The following is a 19404-nucleotide window of genomic DNA, read 5'->3' as shown; positions in this document are numbered from 1 at the left end:
CAGAAGCTCAAACGCTATGTGTAACACAAGAATGAACCTCATTGGTTCTTGTACGTCAAGCAAACATGCTTGATCATCCATTTATCACAACTGATGTGTGAGTTGATGAATGTTTGTGAATAAAAGCCTAAATTCATTATGTTCATCTTCATCATTAAAGCAATCGCGTCTCTTCAGAAAATTTGGACTAAACCGCTCAATTCATATGGGTTCGTTTTACGATCTCTATGAACTTTTTGAAGCGTCAAAGTGGTAGTTGTGTAGCTGTCAACGGAGGGACAGAAAGCTCTCAGATTTCATCAAAAAGATCTTCATTTGTGTTCTGAAGATGAACGAAAGTCTTACAGGTTTAGAACGACATGAGGGTGAGTAATTGACAAAATATAAATTTTTGGGTGAATTAACCCTTCAAGCCTTGTCTATATGAAACCGGGGATAGTTTTGTATATTTTATTTTATTTTATTTCAAGTAACACATTTTTTTTATGGTTTTAGTTATAATAACAACCCTGTTTTAACCCAAACAAATAATGAATCAAGAAGAAAATCATAAAAAAATAGTTGATTCTGCTTCCTTGTACATCTGTCAATTGACAGCAATAATGATGATTATTTGTAGCTGTGTTGTCTTGCTTACGCTCATGGTCCAAACGACACTAGTATCGCTCTCGCACACTATCTCTTTTATTTTCTCTCTCTCTCACACACTCTCTCTCTCTCTGTCTGCGTCTGTCAATCTCCTTCTCTCCCCCCTCTTGCAAACGTGGCTGTTTTATTTCCGGCTGAATGATTTTCTGCCTGCGCAGCGATGAGCCCGCTGTGCTTTAAGGAACAGGAGAGGATGAGGATCAATGAAGCAGATGTAAACAGGCTCCACACAGAGGTCATTCCTCCGAAACACTCCGAGACGTGACCCCTGAAAGTATGCGGACACTGAAGTCACGTGTAAAAATTGCATTATATGCACAAAATATCAAACCAAGGAGCATTTACTCTAAAGAAAGATGACATAAGCACACATTTCCAACTACATTTTTCACAACAGAAGTTTCTTAGGCCATGCCAATTGATCAAATGCATTAAAAGGTGTAAATTGCAGGTCTCTGTCTCAGATTTACCTTGAGTTCACTAAAACCATGTCAGTCAGCGATAAGTGAGCATGAGTATTTTGCAGCTACAACATCATTCTTCCAGTAAGAGCTTTCAATATAACAAGGTCTTCAATTACTGCAGTTTTAATGGTTTTCACATATCTTGAAACTGACGCCTAATTCTCAGCTGGTAAGCATGTTGCTCTCCGTTGCGGTTGAGGGTACTATTGTCGTCTAATTAGCTTAACCGCCCCCAGAGGATGCTGATTGGATGGCTAAAACTTGCCAAGAATTGAATGGGTTTGAAGTGAAACGTGAGGGAGATGTGCCTCAACACACGAAGCCAAACGTTGTACCTCCTTGTACATCACATTTGTTAAAGTTGCTAGTTTATTTTGCACTTCACGGTGCATTTTCAATTTAAGACTGTTGTGGAAAAAATTGGTAACACTTTACTTAAAGCCTTTATGTACAATGCATTATTAAGAGGTATTCATAATGTATGTTATAATGCACTGTATCTTACCATAAATAATTGTTACCAAAGTAAAAACACATTATAGTAGATTCCTCGTTGGATCTGAAACTGATTGTTTGTCATGTGTTTTAATGAATTATACTGTCTAAAGGTGTTTTCAATTTATAGATAACATATGCATTATATGTTACAGGTAAAACTCGGAAAATTTGAATATTGTGCAAAAGTTAGTTCATTAATTCAACTTAAGAGGTGAAACTAATATATTATATATTATATAGACTCATTACATGCAAAGTGAGATATTTCAAGCCTTTATTTGTTATCATTTTTATGATTATGGCTTACAGCTTATGAAAACCTTTTTACAATATTCTAATTTTGAATTTGGGGTTTTCATAAGCTGTAAGACATAATCATCAAAAATTGAACAAATAAAGGCTTGAAATATCTAACTTTGCATGTAATGAGTCTATATAATATATTAGTTTCACCTAAGTTAACTTTTGCACAATATTCTAATTTTTCGAGTTTCACCTGTATTATAACTGGGGTTACTGGGGTTTATTTAATAATAAAAAATACAGCAAAAACAGTACAACTCAAAATACTGTTTTCTATTTGAATATACTTTCAAATGTAATGCATTCCTGTGATGCAAAGCTGATTTTTCAGCTTCATTACAAACATTTGATTATTATCAATGATTATTATCAATGTTGAAAACTGTTGTGCGACGTGTTTTCACCCCTTTTTTCACCCCAAAAACTTTTTTTCTGGGATTCTTTGTTGAATAGAAAGTTTAAAAGAACAGCAATTATTTGAAACAGAAATATTTTGTAGTATTATAAATGTCTTTACTGTCAGTTTTGATATGTAATGCATCCCTGGAGAACAAAAATATTAATTTCTTATACTAAGCCCAAACTTTTGAATTATAGTGTACATTTAAAACCCAGATTTCACCTCACATATTGTGCCATTTTTGTACATCTGAAAAAGTCTAAAGAGGACCATCACAAACCAACACAAACCATTCGCCACTGAAACAACCAGCTTAAAACCAGTCTAAAAGGAAAAAAACTCTATTTACTGCTGATGTCTGAAAAGAAAAGTTGAGTTTGCTGAAAGAATAACAATGACAATATAAATGCAAATGGCACAGCACTGCGCTTCTGGTTATTAAGTTGCATTGTGGTGGTTATTGAATAACACTGAAATTCCACATGCAAACTTTCACCGTTCAGTCTTTCTAGCAACTCGAACTGTTTCACACCTTATAATCTGTTATTTTCTGCTCCAAACAGTCCGAAATATCTGGAGTGTCCTTGAGGCTGTAAACATATGAGTCAGAGTCAAAGTGCTTTCTCTCCATCTTCCTCTTCCCCCCTCGGCCCATTTATCCACATCTCGCTGTACGAGTCCTCCAGCTCTCACAGAAATAACTGCTCTTCTGTGTAATTGCTGACAGGTGTCACAGCCCTGCTTCCTGTTTACCACAACACCTGAATACCTCTATGGGGACGGGTGACACATTTAGTGCGCGGTGAGCAAAATCAACCCAATATATGAAAGTTCTGGTAAACTCAGTGAGGAAGAGATGGAGAATCATGACTAATTCATTTTAAAGATAGCAAGAAAGAGCTATGAAGTACAGAGCTGAATACATGCGACTTGATATGCTGCACTGTATCTGTCCCGGATAGGGGGACCGCCATCAGACAAACCAAATGTGGGATGATTATAAGTTTGTGTGGGACAATGTGGTGTTACCAACGCTAAAACATAACCTGAAACTGTTATAATGTCTACAGTCTATCTAACTTAATAAAAAAAATTTGAATTCTGCCTTTCAGCTGATAAAAATGATTTGTTCTTTAGTCCCTTCCAGAAAACACCACATAACAATGTAACATAACATGTCTTTATTTTACATGTCATTTAAATTCAACATCACTGAGCCCAAAGGCATCATGCAGATAACTATTTTTGAAACAATTCTGACCAAAACAAAATAAACAATGAATAAATAAAATATAAAACAACATGAAATTAGCTCATTGACAGTCTATATATTAAGAATATTTTAAACCAAAAACTTTCATATTTTTAGACAACCACAATTAAAAATTAAAACAACCACAGCAGGCAACACGTTGATAAATTATGTTAAATTAAAATTAAAATTAACCTAATTATTAATTTGTTTTCTGACAGGGAACACATGGAACGAATCACCGGTCCACATTTTGATTGACAGCCGTCACAACTTACTAGTGACCATGTTTACTCCTTTCTTCTCAACCATTGGATAGGATTTTAAAAACGGCTGTTGTACTTCTGACGAAGCGCTGTTAAAAATAGGGGGAAAACTACGCCGCAAAAAGAATCAATAAAATTTTAAAAGAACGCATTAACGTTTTCTTAATATGATAATTAAAAACCAACCGGCTGATGAAAATGCGGGACATTTTCTCAATATGCGACGTGCGGGACAAGGGGTGAAAATGCTGTTGCTCATTTTAATGAATCGGTTAAAAAAAGTTCTCTCACATGGTCCCTGATATCCCCGCCTGACATATTACAGGCCCTTAAACAGTCCATTAAAGAAACAGTCATTTCACAATATTACTGTTTTTTTCTCTGTATGTTCAACCAAATAAGTGCAGTCTTGGTTAGCAGAAAAGACTTATTTCAAGAACATTACAGACCTCAAATCTTACTGACCTCAAACTTAACGGTAAGTGTACCAAAAAGGTTAGCAAGTTGTAATAAAATGCTACATAACATTTTTAACTGTAATCAGCTATTAAAGTAACTTTTTTTTTTTTTTTGCCACATCAGTCAAATGTTTTGCTCACTTAAAATCCTCTCACTATCAGCTAAAATGATTCTTTGTGAATTAGTCATGCGCAAAAGAGACGGTTCTGTTGTTACGCAGTCCGATAAAAATGTGTCTAGAATGAGAAGAATAACAATGATATTGTTTCCTGTTCATCTTTCACTATAATCGGAAGGTCAAGTCAAACGCATTGCATTATGTCTCTTACCAAAGTTTTCGTCATCTTTGCGGTCATGTAGAGCGATTCGCTCCAAGCATCTCTCCTCCTCGCGCTTGGTGACACAGTTGGAGATCTCAGAATGTATGGGCCACATCTGGAGCAACACAGATAAAATAAAATAAAATGAATAAACCAGAACAACACAGGAGCAATACCAACAAATAGCAGCAATGGAGAGGATGAAATCACGCCAAAAAAAACACAAGAATGTTTCCACTAACAATATACAGTAAACATATCTAACTAAGTTTAGAATAATAATCTAACTATTTACTCCTGGGGTAAATAAAAATCACTTTCACATACTTTATCTTTTATAGAAGTTGCGTTATTTCTGTCTCTGCTATATAGGGTTTGATGCTGGGTTGGATTGAATGTCCATCTCTGTAAAAATCCAGCTAAAACAGCTCATTTTACGTGGTTTCTAGCTGGTCTCAATGGCTGTAGGTGGATCAAACTGGTTAGAGGTTGTCCTAGACCACCCAAACCAGCTGCTACATGTCAAAAGCCAGTTTAAGCTGGTATAACCTGGTTTGATATCACTGTCCAATCCACATCTAACCAAACATCTATTTGTAACCAACAACAAGACATGGAGTAACAATGATGTTTGTGATATGAACTTGAATTTCCCTCGGGATAAATAAAGTATCTATCCATCCATCCATCCATCCATCCATCCATCCATCCATCCATCCATCCATCCATCCATCCATCCATCCATCCATCCATCCATCTATCTATCTATCTATCTATCTATGATACCTGTTCAGAAAGCAACGTGTGCAGCTGAGGTTTCTTGGACGCATATCTGTTGCCAAACTCTTGCAGAGAGTTTATTTATATTTTTGTCATTTATATAATTGTTAGGGGTCCATTTAAATGAGTTTGAGTTTGAAGTTTATTTGCTGGTTGTACAAGCACATCCAGTACGAGTGCATAGGAATTTTTGAGGAAAGCTCTTGGAGTCAGCAGTAAAATAAATAAATAATAAATAGAGCTATTAAGGCTACACTGTAAAAAAAATATTAGTTGACTCAACTTAACTAAGTCAAGTCATATTGTTGCTTTGACTGAGTTAATTTGAGTCAACTTAGTGTCAAGTTTATGCATCAATTCGTGTTTTGAAGTGTAATAAACTTGACACTATAAGTTGACTCAAATTAACTCAGTCAAAGCAACAAGATGACTTGACTTAGCTAAGTTGAGTCAACTAATCTTTTTTTACAGTGACACGCAATAAATAAGGACTAAAAAGTACAGTACACACACTATAAACACACTATAAAACAGTTACTTCCATACAAGAATATTTAGTGTCAATCATTTAAATCTACAATAAAGTTCCAAATAAACTGATGTACTGTCCATTGATCCTAATGGAAAGCACTTGAGCAGCCAACTGTTGCCATGGTTACCTCCCACTGCAAAACACATGCTGTGAGTAACGTGTAATCCTGTGGTTACTCAAACGCCATTCTGTGAAAATCCTAACATTTCGACAGTAGTGTGTTGATAGCGGTGGGCGATATGACGAAAATCTCTGATATCACGATATGAGTCATTTTATTTCACAATAACGACAATACATCACAATTTAGTTATTTATGTTTTAAATAAGGTTTTTATATAACAATTTTTGATACCATTGAAATGTCATAATTATCATCACCAATTTCAATATCACAAAAAAAACTAATACTATAGCCTACTGTAAGTAAAAAAGAAGAAAAAAAACTCTCAAGCTTACTGAAGACAAACAAACAGTCAGTGATAAAATGAAAAAAGAAACAAATTACAAGCAATAGGGCAAAACTACAATAGAAGACAGAAATGAAATAAACCTACCTGAAAAACTTCAAGCACTATACATAAAAAAGACATACTGCTGTACATGCATTGTGTAATGTAATTAAATGCACAAAAACACACTGCTGTCATGTCATGGCTAGGTTTAAGGTTTGTTTCATATCCTTTATTTTTTGAAGTTTGTTCCAGGTTCTTGTCATGTGACTTCCTTGCCCTCATGTGATCCAGTTATGTGCCTCCTTGTCTCATGTTATGTTCTCATTGGTTAGATTGTGCACAGGTGTCCCTTGTTTGCTCTTTAGTTTCATTGTTCCCTTGTCTAGTATTGTCCGCGTAACTGCTGTGCAGCGAGTTTTATGTCAAGTTATGGTCAAGTTTAATCTTCAAGTCGAGCCAAGTCTTGGTTTATTTGTATATGTTTTGGTCAATTAAAAACTGCACTCGGGTTCTCACTACACTCGCCTCCAGTGGATCTATTACAACTGCATTGTCTTTACTGTGTAAATTAAATATATATTTATTCTTATTAAAGTTACAAAAGTGATTCAGTCAAGAGCAGTGATTGATTTTCTCTTAGTCTTTTTCTGTTTGATGAATATTAACACCACAGACGACAGCAGGTATATTAGGCTACCGTCACTTTAAGACTTTATGGATCTAATATACTGATACACATGTACTTTCTCAACTTCTTACATTCAAATGCAAAGACAGGCATTTTAACACGTAAATGTGTGTATTTGACCGTTCAAGCTCATTAAGTCGCCAAACGCGCCGAATAAATATACCGAAATTAATTCCTTTTTGCTGCTTATTGCACTTCAACAGGTTAAAACGTGAGATTACTGTGGTCTTTTTCTCAAGAAAATCATCTGAGAAACAGGAGACTATAGCAACATTCTTGATTTCTAAAAGAAGATTGTAATTGGTCAGTTGTCTTTGTCCTATAAGACAAAGAATATGAATGGCCACTTTTGCATGTGTGTATTATCTCTTATTCTAAAGGCAGAAACTCAACAATTCACATGCATGTATTTATTGATATACTGAGTAAAATGAATGACATGCTGAGTAAAATATCATGTTTGAGTCAATAAATGCAGCATTCACATAATCCAGATGGCTCAGAGTGGTCAGCTGCAACAAAAATGGATCCATCACTCATTTAATTATTTGTGTTTCTGGGAAGATTTTATTTTTGTTGGATCACAGCAGACAGGATCTTTATAGATTGGAGATTTTTAGGTCTGACCCCTGTCCTGACCCCTCCAACTAAGCCTTGAATGTCCCAAAGGAAGGCAAAACTGGTTGGCGAGGGGGACCAAAATATATACAAAAAGTCTTGATTTATCTAAAATATTTGATGCTTCATGTTTGTGGGCGATATACTGCTTTGTCTCATATGGCGGTTACGCTCATGACGTTGCCGTGTTGCGCCGTCATGAAAGCTTATCATTTACAGTTAAAAAACAGGTGATTTTCCACCATTCAAATATCTTTTTATCTTTATTTTGATTGAAAAAGACCATTATAGATGACAGATTAAAGATAAGATTCTCTTGTTACCTCACTGTATGGAAATTAAAAAAATATAGACAAAAATGCATGGTTACAAGACCGTGTAGCCTACTACAACAAAGAACTTCAATCCCATGAAGCATTGAGAACAGCGTAATTAAAAATGATGGGGAAATATAAAACTACTCAAAAATATGCACTCTAAAAAATGCTGCATGGGTTGTTTAACCCAATTTTGGGTCAAATACAAACGGACAAACCCAAACGTTGGATCAAAAATGCAATTTAAAAATTTAACCCAATGGCTGGGTTTGTCCATATTTGACCCAAAATGGGGTTAAAACAACCCAGCATTTTTTAGAGTGTGCATACTTAAATATGTAAGTTTTTTGAGAGTGTAGATCAACGCAATTACATAATTTGCAGTGTTTGGCAGTGGGCGGAGCGAAAGAGATATTTTGGTGTGTCTTGCTTTTTTCAACCCTCTGATTGGTTGAATTTTGTGTACAGCATCATGGGTAAATGTTTTATTTTTATTTTATTTTTACCATGAATTCTGCTGTTAAACATGATTATGTTAAAACAATGTGGGCCAAAGGCTTCAACAAAAGCAAATACTATTGATTAAGAACCTTGTAGGTTACAGTAAGACATGTATATAAAAGCTTATGATTTATTGTTATAAATCAATTTCCCTACGGAAAGTTTTTACTTCTGGAACCCGACTGTTCTCTGTCGGAAGCTGGTTTCTGTGGTTTTCTTGATGGTTGCAAGAAGTTTCTATGATATTCTAGTCTCTAAATAATAATAATAAGGGTTAGGGGTTTGCTCAAAACACTAACTTTCTAATGAGAAACCATAATAGTGATTCTTGCCATTTCAAACTTCACTAATCGTCACATTTGTGAAAAATGTGAATCCATGAGAATACAGGCCCACAGAACACATAAATACATGATCATCTCTGCTCTTACCAGGCTGATGATGAGGAAGAGGACGAGGAAGGACGCTCTTGCCGTGTGTCTATGCATTCTGCTCACGATTGTTCCCAGAGATCTCACGCACAGCATTATAAAGCCTAAAAGAGAAGGTACATTGTTTTAAAATACAGAGAGAGAGAGAGAGAGAGAGAGAGAGAGAGAGAGAGAGAGAGAGAGAGAGAGAGAGAGAGAGAGAGAGAGAGAGAGAGAGAGAGAGAGAGAGAGAGAGAGAGAGAGAGAGAGAGAGAGAGAGAGAGAGAGAGAGAGAGAGAGAGAGAGAGAGAGAGAGAGAGAGAGAGAGAGAGAGAGTACTACTGCTACATCATAACACACTGCAGTAGCTGATGTTCAGTCTGGACCTACAACAACACAACCAACCCATCTCTGAATCACCCCTACATTCTTTATTATAACCCCATCTCAAATAATCAAATCTCTGATCGCTGAAGTGCGCAGGAAGAATGGGGAGGGAGGGGTTTACGGGAAATGTGTGTCGACCAGATTTACTGATCCACAGCGAATCTAAGGAGGTATAAAAACCCCTTAAGACGAGACCTGTGCGAGGATGGTGAGCGGTCTCCGAGCCCCCGCTGTCTTACTCATCTTTATTAGTTCCCCCAAAAAATTAATAAATGGATGAAGCATAGCGAATAAAACACACAGAACGACCACAGATTCAATTACATGCAGCCGAAGAACTCCTTTCTTGCGTGATCAGAAAAACACCAGTGATTTAAGAGTAAAAGAATCTGATTTCACACGGAACCTCTGAAGGTTTGTTCTGGTCGAATGTGAATGCTTTACATTCACCGAGCTCTCCTTTTGTAGAAAATGTACGTCTTTTGCTCTTTATATGCTATTTTTGTAACCCTATGGGACGCAAACAGGCACTTCAAGGAGAGAAAGACAGAGTGTCAATCAAACAGAAGGTTTTTTTATATATATGGATGCAAACACAGTGAGGCTCTGATAACCATCATAATGAGAAGCACAGGGCTGAACACGGCTCTGTTTTGAATGGGCTCTGTGTCTTGAAGCAAAGGCAAAACAGCATCTGGCAATAATAACGACGGTCATTTAACATTGTATGTTCTTGTGTATTTTTATAACGCTAATGCTATTGTGATCTACTGTATTGCTGTAGCCTGTTAATGGTGAGGCATCTTTTCCACTACACAAAAAGACACACTGTAACACAAAGAGAAAAGCATCACATTTCCAGCACCAAACCAACACAGAGTGCTTCATATGTTCTTCATATGGTACTTCATATGGTTCATAATGCCAAACCTTTACAAGGTCAAATGTGTGTAAGGATGCTGAATAAAATAGAGGTCAATACATGCACTTTTTGAAAATCGGATTAGTTCTGAGGCAATCGTTTGAGAGGGAGTATACAGTGTTTTGCATGGATGTGATGGCAGCATTAACATGTGACTCACTGCATGCCTTCATATTCACTGCAGAAATCTGGAATGATTTACTGATGATGATGATGATGTGAGGCGTTAGAACGAAACAACAGACCTAATGCATGAGAGAATCCATCAGAATGCTCTGATTATTGGCTTTGCACTGGTGCTTTGCTTTAAATGACACTGGCAACATTTCTCTGGCTAAGACACACATGAGTTTGGTTCATGAGGTGCATATCAGTGTATAGCTGTTTAGATCACATTTCACCCCAAAAGAAAAAAATACATAATGCTATTGAATATATGTTTATCACACTTTAAGATATTTTAATTATTTTCATTACAATATAACATATTTTTCCTCGCTTTTATTGTCAGTGTTAGCCTCAAGTTTGACTGTAATTCTCATTATTCTTAATGATGGTTCTCATTAGATTCTCATTACTGTAATAGAGTAATAAAATCATCCTGTCTGGACAATTTTTTTTATTTAGATCAGTGGGATACGTTAAAGATAGCACAACAATAGAGCCTCAATGTATCAATAATTGACTGTTCAAATAATATATAAATATTTGCATTACAGTCAATTAAAATGTGATGAATTGTCATTAAATAAGGTCACAGTTGAAAAAAAACTAATATAATTTCGTGAAATGTAAAATGTTCTGGACAAGCTTCGTGAGATAGCCTACACCTATTATAGTTTTTTTTTTTTTTTTTTAACGATCATACTGAGCAACGATTTGCGTCAAACATGTTTGGGATGCATTGAAATGCATCCTTTTAAAGTGATGATGTTGATTAATCGGTGCATTATAACCCAGAAATCATCTTTAAATTACATAACTGAACATATATCAAACAAAGCAAAGCCCATAATCTCTGCGGTCCCTGAATATTCACTTATCGTTTATTCATGATTAATCCGTCTAGGCTATAGAAAAAACGCGTGAACCGAATGAGAAATATGTCGTTGATAATCGTGTATTATTGTGAACGGAGGTCGCCCACATTCAATGCATCGCTGTAGCGCCAGACTGCGATCAATGACTGAAGAAACGCGAAGAAGCGCAAACTCACCATCACAGAACGGCACGCGATGTAATCCTCCTTCTTCTTTATAACGGCTGCAAATGGACGGTTCGCTTCGTGCACCTGCGGTTTCAACTTTGTCATCCGCGTCTCACATCGACAGACTGGAGTAATGAAGGTCTGTGGAGCACTAGAGGAGCGTGAGACTGAAGAGAGCTCGCGTGTGTGTGTGTGTGTGTGCGTGCTTGGTGATTCCCTCACTGCCGACAATCACCTGCACTGAGAAACACCAGCATCACTCACATCACATTATTAAACCATCACACACTATTATCCATCATCACTGAACCATCATTCACCAACAGTCAACACGGCACAATTTTTCAATAATTGGCAATGGCATTACCCATTCAATGCGTTTTTTTGTCTTTCTTTTGTGATTTTCGAATTGTGGTTTATAATACATTAGTGAATAATTCTACAACTGACTCATAATCTCTAAGATTGCTCTCCAAGACTGAGCATTATTGTAATCCACTAACTAGTTAACAATTATTGGTTATCATTGCTAATTTCACTCTCCAACACTGAACATCATTTTTTATAAATAAACCATCACTCACCATTATTTACCATCATTCACCAACAGTGAATCAAGTTTTAGTGATTGTGATCATTCATACCATTATTCATCATCACTAATATTGCTTTCCAATATTGAACATAATTTATAAGCCATCACTCACTTATATTCATCATTATTCAACATCACTGAACCCTCATTCACCACGAGTGAACGCTTCACTATTATTCACGAACCTGCATGATGCATTCAATGTATTTTCTTGCATTTCTTTGTTTTGTGGGTTTATAATTGTGGTTTATAACCCGTTAATTAAACAATCATTATTCATCCTCACTGATATTGTTCTCAAACACTGAACATCATATAAATGAACCATCACTCACCATCATTCAACAACACAATTTTTACAATATATCATCATACTTATAATCCATTAGTGATCGATCCAACCAGCCTTCATCATCACTAATGCTCTCCAACACTGAACATCATATTAATAAACAACCACTCATCATTATTAATTATTAATAACCAACAGTGACCACTTCACAGTTGTTCACCACTCAGCATAATGCACATTCGATGCTGTTTCATTGAAGACTGTTTTTATGTGGTTCATAATCCATTAACAAGTGAACAATCAATTGCTTATCATCACTGACATTCCTCTCCAACACTGAACTTCACTTATTATTAAACAATCCTTCACAATTTAGTCACCAACATTTCACTAAACAGTCTTTCTTTGAAGGCTGTTTTGCAAGTTTCTAATTGTGGTTTGCACTCAATAACTAGTGATCAGTCCTATTATTCATTATTATTTGCCATCACTAATATCACTGTCCAACACTGAAAATCACTCATGTTGATAAATCATCACACACCATCACTGAACCATAATAACCAGCACTAACAATATTAACCAATCAGTAAACACTTGACAAAACTAACCATCACATAACATAATTCAAACTCACACACCATTATTCATCACTGTCATTCCTCATCATTGAAGATCCCATACAGTACCATCACTCGCCATTACACACAATCAGTGAACCTCATTCAACACAGATGATTGATGCCTCAGTGGAAGTAAAAATCATTTTATACTGCCTTGTGATAAGTTAAAATAGTTTGCACAGAACACTGTAAATGTAACTAGAATAGTCTGTCTGTATGCTTTCATACCAACACATGGATCTACTGTACATAATACTGTACGTTAGCAGTGCATGTTTCTGGTGTGTGTTTCTGTGAGGTCTAGTTAGAGAAGAGTTGAGTTTACTTTTGGAAATGGTTGCTGTATGAGCTGGAATTTGTTCCACCATTGAGGCCAAGAATAAAGAAGCTGTACAATGTGGACAAGCAGGAATCCATCATGTGGAGAGAAGCGGAGCAGATCACAGCGGTCCGGCTGGGCTTCACCGTCATAAGAGAGTGTTGTCTTCTTTAAGTTCTGTCTTGCTGTGCTGTTGTCTCTCATTCTGGAAAAAAACAGTCAGCATTGAAAAGTTTTTTTTTTTAGAAATTAATACTTAATACTACAATATTCATTGATGTTGCATTCAACTGATCAACAGTGGCATAAAGACATTTGCAATGTTATAAACTATACTGAATATACACTGAAGCACTTAAAGCGGCAAGAACAAAGTACTTCTCATCCATCGTTAGACAATATTTTGAAGACTTAAAACTATCAACAATATTCAAATTAATTCATCAATTTGTTCCTCTATGCAGGAGTGTAACACGTTTCTTAGTTTCTTTATGGAAAAAATTAATAGCATTCATAAGTCTATCAGTTCGGTCCCTTGGTCTGTTCTGATTCCTATCCACTGAGTTTTCCCTGAAACCGCATTCTGTAGCTTTAAAATAGTCACTATTGATTGTATTTTGAAATTAGTGATGGCAATGCATATAACTACATGTACTCTCGACCTAATCCCAACATCTGTTTTTAAGAAGTGTCTGTCATCCCCTCATTTAGAACAATGTAAACACCTCCATAATCCATTACTACTGGTATTGTTCCAAAAGCCCGTAAGTTCGCAGCTATTACAAAGTCTGGATGTGATGTCTGACCTATCAAATTACAGGTCTATCTACCCTTTCTCGCTAAGGTTGGAACGTGTCGTTGTGGCACAACTCCATTCACACTTGTTATGCAACAAGCTTTTCAAACCTTTTCATTCTGGGTTCAGAAAGGGACACAGATAGAGACAGCCTTGGTTTGAGTTATAAATGAATTGCTGAATCTGGAGCCTCTACCATCTTGGTCTTGTTAGATCTGAGTGCAGCATTTGACAGTGTGTGCCATTTCATCCTGATAAATACTGTAGGCAAGAGAGTTGGCTTGGTATCACTGGTACTGTGCAAATGGTTTAAAGGGCACCTATTATGACATTTAAAATGTTCCTAATGTTGTTTAGGGAGTCCCCAACAACAGTTTTACATGCATGCAATGACAAAAAACACTTTTGTTTTCGTATAATATGCATTTATTTTTACCTGATTTGCCCACCGACTCCCAAATGATTCGTTCAACGACTCGTTTTTCCAAACCCCTCCTTTGCGCGACGCTAATCTGCGTTGATTGGTCAGATGACCCAGCAGTGTTTACAGAGATAATACTTATTTTTAACACGGAGTACAATGATGCTTTTATCAATTAAATTGTATTATAATAATGATTATAGTCCACTGCTTTATAGTTTGTAGTAAAAAACGAAAAATAAGATAAATAATTTAATGTTATGTTAGCGAGCATAGCCCATAGTTCATATTGTAAAAGCACAATCAGTCTTTGTTTGCGTTAGCCCGATGCATAAACATAACGTTTTTACAAAAAAAAAATGCAGTTACGTTACTACGAGACAACTCCGAAAACAACGACAAACACTTCACATATCTCAATACAATTGTCATTGAAGACCTAGAAGCTAAACGGTGCTTACTCAACAAACAAGATAATAATTAAGCATGCTACATAAAATATAAAAGCAAAAATTATTAATAACACTTACAGGTTGTGATACGGAGGAGGAAGCTGATGCAAATACACTTGGAACTGAACCTTCCTTCAATATCAGCCGGCTCGCGAATCCAAGTTTGATTGCATTTAAAAAGCAATCGTCTTCAAAATGACGCGAACAAAGCACAAGGCTCGGACTACTTCTGTGGTATAGTGAATTGTAGCCACTTAGTCTTCAAATGCTCCTCCTTGGGCAGATGAAAAAAGTTTGCTTTTGAGCCGCACTTCAGAACACAGCGTCTCGTCGCCATGATATTTTCCCTGCTGGCCTTGGAGAGCAATAAGTGGGCGTATCGTATTCAAATAACTTGACAAGTTGACGTCATCTAGTCAGAGAAAAAGCTTCGGTCTTCTAACGATTCATAAAAATGACTCAGAGTCGACTCTCACTTTTGAAAGACAATAACTTTATATACGGTGCACTTTCATATTTCAAACTTTGCAGGATGTTTTTGTTCACCTAGATCTATGTTACACACTACATGAAAGGTAAATTTCAAAATTCCATAATAGGTGCCCTTTAAATCTTACCTTACCCTTACTGATCATTCGGTTTGTTGTCTTTGGGAAACAACAAATCTAAAATTAAACAGGTCTACTATGGTGTTCCTCAGGGATCTGTCTTGGGCCCTTTATTGTTTAGCATTTATATGCTTCCTTTGGGGCAAATCATTGGGAAATAATACGGCTTAGGGTTATCACTTTTAATGCTGATGATACCCATATTTACATTAGCTCCAAATCTGATATTACTGTCACTTCTGCAAATCTCTATGTGCAGGAAATAAAAATGTGGATGCACCATCATTTTTTTTTTATTGATTGTTCCAAGACAGAGGTTCTACTCATTGGCAAACCAGCAGCTATTCTAAAGGGAACCATTTTAATTTGATTAGATGATAGTGTCGTATTGCAATCTACTCGAGATATAACCTTAGTGTGATTTTTGACACTCATCTGACATTAGACTCACATATTAAATCTGCTTTCCATCATCAGAAACCTTGCTAGAATTAGGCCTTATCTTACACTGCCTGATGCTTATTCACGCATTTGTTACTTCCAGGATTGATTATTGTAATGCAGGTTGGTTTACCTGCTAAATCGATCAAATGGGTGCAGTATATCCAGAATTCAGCTGCAAGTGTTCTTACACACCATCACATAGCACATCACAGGCGTGCTTTATTATCATTTGCATTGGCTTCCTCTTTAGTCGCTTATCATTTTTAAAACTCTTACACTAACATACAGAGCTACAGTATGCATGGAATAGACCCTTCTTATACTGTATCTGTCACTAAGTGACTAAGTTTTTCAAATAATAAACGTACTACAGTTGATCCAAAACAAAGCAGCTCGAGTTCTTACCAGAACCAGGAAGTATGACCATATTAGCCCGGTTCTGTCAACACTGCATTGGCTCCCTATTAAACATTGTATCATAATCAGCAATATTGTTTCAATTTTTCAGTATTGATGATTACTTACAAAGCACTGGTTTGCAGTACTTGAGCAAGCTCTTAATGCATTACAGTCCTTACTATTGCATAAATTTGGTCAGCCGGAACCGGGAACACTTCCCATAACACCCGATGTACTCGTTACATCATAAGAAGAATGGCATCTACGCTAATGTTAGTCGTTCAGCTTATTCCTAGGTTTACTGTAATCAGCTGGATATAGGCCATATTCAGATCAGATGGAGGACCTGCGCCTGGACATGACCACAACACATGATGTAGTCAGCCAGATCTGGGCCGTATCCAGACCAGATGGAGGACCTGCGCCTAGACATGACCACAATGCAACGTGTCAACTAGACTCTCCCCTGTGAAGGCCTCATCGACACGACAGCCGTCGGCACTGATCCTCAACAAACTCATCTCCCTACCGGCGTGACTCAGATCTTCAACCAGATGGAACTGGATAATATTCTGATTGTTCCAAACCAAACTGACTTCTGACCTATAATGCTGCCTGAATCAAAATCATACACTGTTTGTTCATTGGCCAGAGGAGAACTGGACCCCAGACTGAGCCTGGTTTCTCCCAAGGTTTTTTTCTCCATTCTGCCACTGATGGAGTTTTGGATCCTTGCCACTGTCGCCTTTGTTGCCATTGGCTTTTGGCTTGCTTAATTGGAGACATTCAATTTAACATTTCATTTAATATTCAACAATAATATTGATCTGCCTGCATTGACACCATTATGAGAACTGAACTGTTTCTGAACTCACGGTTTTCTCCAGAGCGGCTATAAATGAACTAAATTAATAACTTTTTTTACAATAAAAATGAAACATCACTGAATTATCTTAAGCTGGACTTTGTTGCATTATTTTCCAGTTTTTTCTTTAAATCTGCTTTGACACAATCTGTATTGTAAAAAGCGCTATATAAATAGATGTGACTTGACTTGACAGTCACCCTGTACATGCCTTCTCGTTCCTTTCCTTCTGCTGATTCTCTTATTCTTCAGCAGCCTCCGTTTAGATTCAAATCTATGGGGGAGAGAGCTTTCTCTGTCGCTGTATCATGGAATGCACTTCCTCTTGCTGTTAAATGCTCCCACATTAGCCAGATTCAAGAAGTTACTTTTTAAAACCGCCTTCATGGATTCCGATGGTTTTCAATAGAAAATAAATGCACCCTTGTTGAGCATAAGAGAAAAATCACAAATTAAATCTTAGGCTATTTAAATTGTTTCTTCTAGGCAGCTGTTTAGATTATTAGATTCAATAGAAAGCAAACATAGACCTTTGTCATGTCAGATGTGTCTAGAGGTTTTTGTGGTTAAAACAGGTCACATCCTGAAACAAAACCAGTTGAAAAACATTGCTCAACAACATAGATCTTAACAAAATTATCTGAGCTGCTACACATTTTATAGACCTATAATCTTACTATTATATTTCTCTATGACAATTTGTGTCTATTTTTATTCATCTAAACATTTTAGGAGAAACATCTGAGACTACGTTATAGGGTTAGTTCACCCAAAATGAAGATCCTGTCATTAATTTCTCACCCTCATGTCGTTCCAAACCAGTAAGACTTTTGTCTTCAGAACACAAATGAAGATCTTTTTAATGAGAGCTTTCTGTCCCTCCACTGACAGCTACACAACTACCACTTTCAAGCCCCAGAAAGGTAGTAAAGACATCGTTAAAGTAATCCATGTGACTCCACTGTGGTTTAACCTCAATTTTATGAAGTGATGCGAGTGCTTTGAAATTGGGTTAACACATTTACATGTGCAGTGTCAGCTTATTAAGCATAATCGGGTTAAGAACGTGCATGAAAACGCACTCAATGACAGAATTTTCATTTTTGGGTGAACTAACCCTTTAACATATCCAGTAAATCTCCTGAAATTAAAAGAGAAACCTTTGAGCAATAATATATTCCTCTGGGAAAATCAAGTCTGCCTCAAGTTTGGCAGTCTGTTAACAGATTAAAGGAGTGTTAACAGAGTATAGTTCATTGAAAATGAAAATACCCAGAAAAAAAAGAGCATTTGGGTTTGGAACGGCATGAGGATGACATTTTTGTGAACTATTACATTTCTAAAAGTTGTGAGTTTTTTCTTCAGTTTTGTCTGTCAGATCTCCCTGTAAGTATTTAAACCAGACAGCAGGTTTTTCTCTAGTAATCAGCAGAATAACAAAAGCCAAATGCTTTCACCCCGGCCGCATGACCTGTGCAATGATACACAGCGCCGGAGATGACAGTGCATTCAGAGCTCACGGCAGGGGCTTTCACCCCTCCAACCCACTGTCCTGCTGGGATCTGTTCGCCATCATTTATACTGTCTGAGATGAGGTGAGGGGGAGCACACTAACTCACAAAAACTGACGAATATCTGCAGAGAATCTAAAGGTCAACATATGCACACATTCACGCAGAGAAGAAGAGTGCTGTGTTATATGGGCTATAGCATAATTGTGGAAAGTGTTATTTTTATATCACACTGTGCTCCAAAGATGGGAAAGCAGTTCAAAATCAATAGCTGCCAGAACTTTCCATGGTAAAAAAAACACTCAATTTCCAGCCATAAATCAGCAGGAGAGACTTCTCTTAATTGAAGACCTCGCCAGAATCAGATGTCCTTCAACATCAGAGCACTTTATAAAGCATCAAAAACAGCATTGTTTAGAAGGCATTTTAAATTGAAGGTTTTTTTTTGTCTACTTTTCTTGTATTGTTCCACTGCGCGAATGATCCCCATCCTCGCGGCTCAGCAGACGTCTCAAACAGAGCTGGTGCCTCATTCAGGGCCCTCAGCGCCCGCTATCGCCATGGTGATTTGCTGGTGACGCAGAGCCGAGAGATGCTTGAAGGGTTGAGCGCTGAACTCTTGCGGCCCCCCGTGAAGAGCGCACTGCGGGGA

At 36.9% G+C, this 19404-nt stretch overlaps 1 protein-coding gene across 4 annotated transcripts in view; it reads right to left on the bottom strand.

Annotated features, from left to right (window-relative positions):
• Window positions 1-11673, bottom strand: part of adcyap1r1a (adenylate cyclase activating polypeptide 1a (pituitary) receptor type I) — a 31365-nt gene extending 19692 nt beyond the window's left edge. Inside the window, exons 1-3 of one of the 4 annotated variants that reach the window (XM_079612791.1) lie at window positions 11437-11673; window positions 8933-9036; window positions 4620-4725 (exon numbers count right to left, since the gene is read on the bottom strand). In XM_079612791.1, the coding sequence (XP_079468917.1) occupies window positions 4620-4725; window positions 8933-9028 (202 nt within the window). In that variant the 5' untranslated portion in view covers window positions 9029-9036; window positions 11437-11673. Of the gene's footprint in view, window positions 1-4619; window positions 4726-6479; window positions 6661-8932; window positions 9037-11436 lie in introns of those variants that run through there. The other 3 variants (XM_079612789.1, XM_079612790.1, XM_079612792.1) reach the window with 3 other exon arrangements.
• Window positions 11674-19404: the final 7731 nt, after the last annotated feature.

The sequence above is a fragment of the Phoxinus phoxinus genome (genome assembly GCF_949152265.1).
Source record: "Phoxinus phoxinus genome assembly, chromosome: 5".
Classification (NCBI taxonomy): domain Eukaryota; kingdom Metazoa; phylum Chordata; class Actinopteri; order Cypriniformes; family Leuciscidae; genus Phoxinus; species Phoxinus phoxinus.
This window is presented reverse-complemented; position numbering and strand designations above follow the sequence as displayed.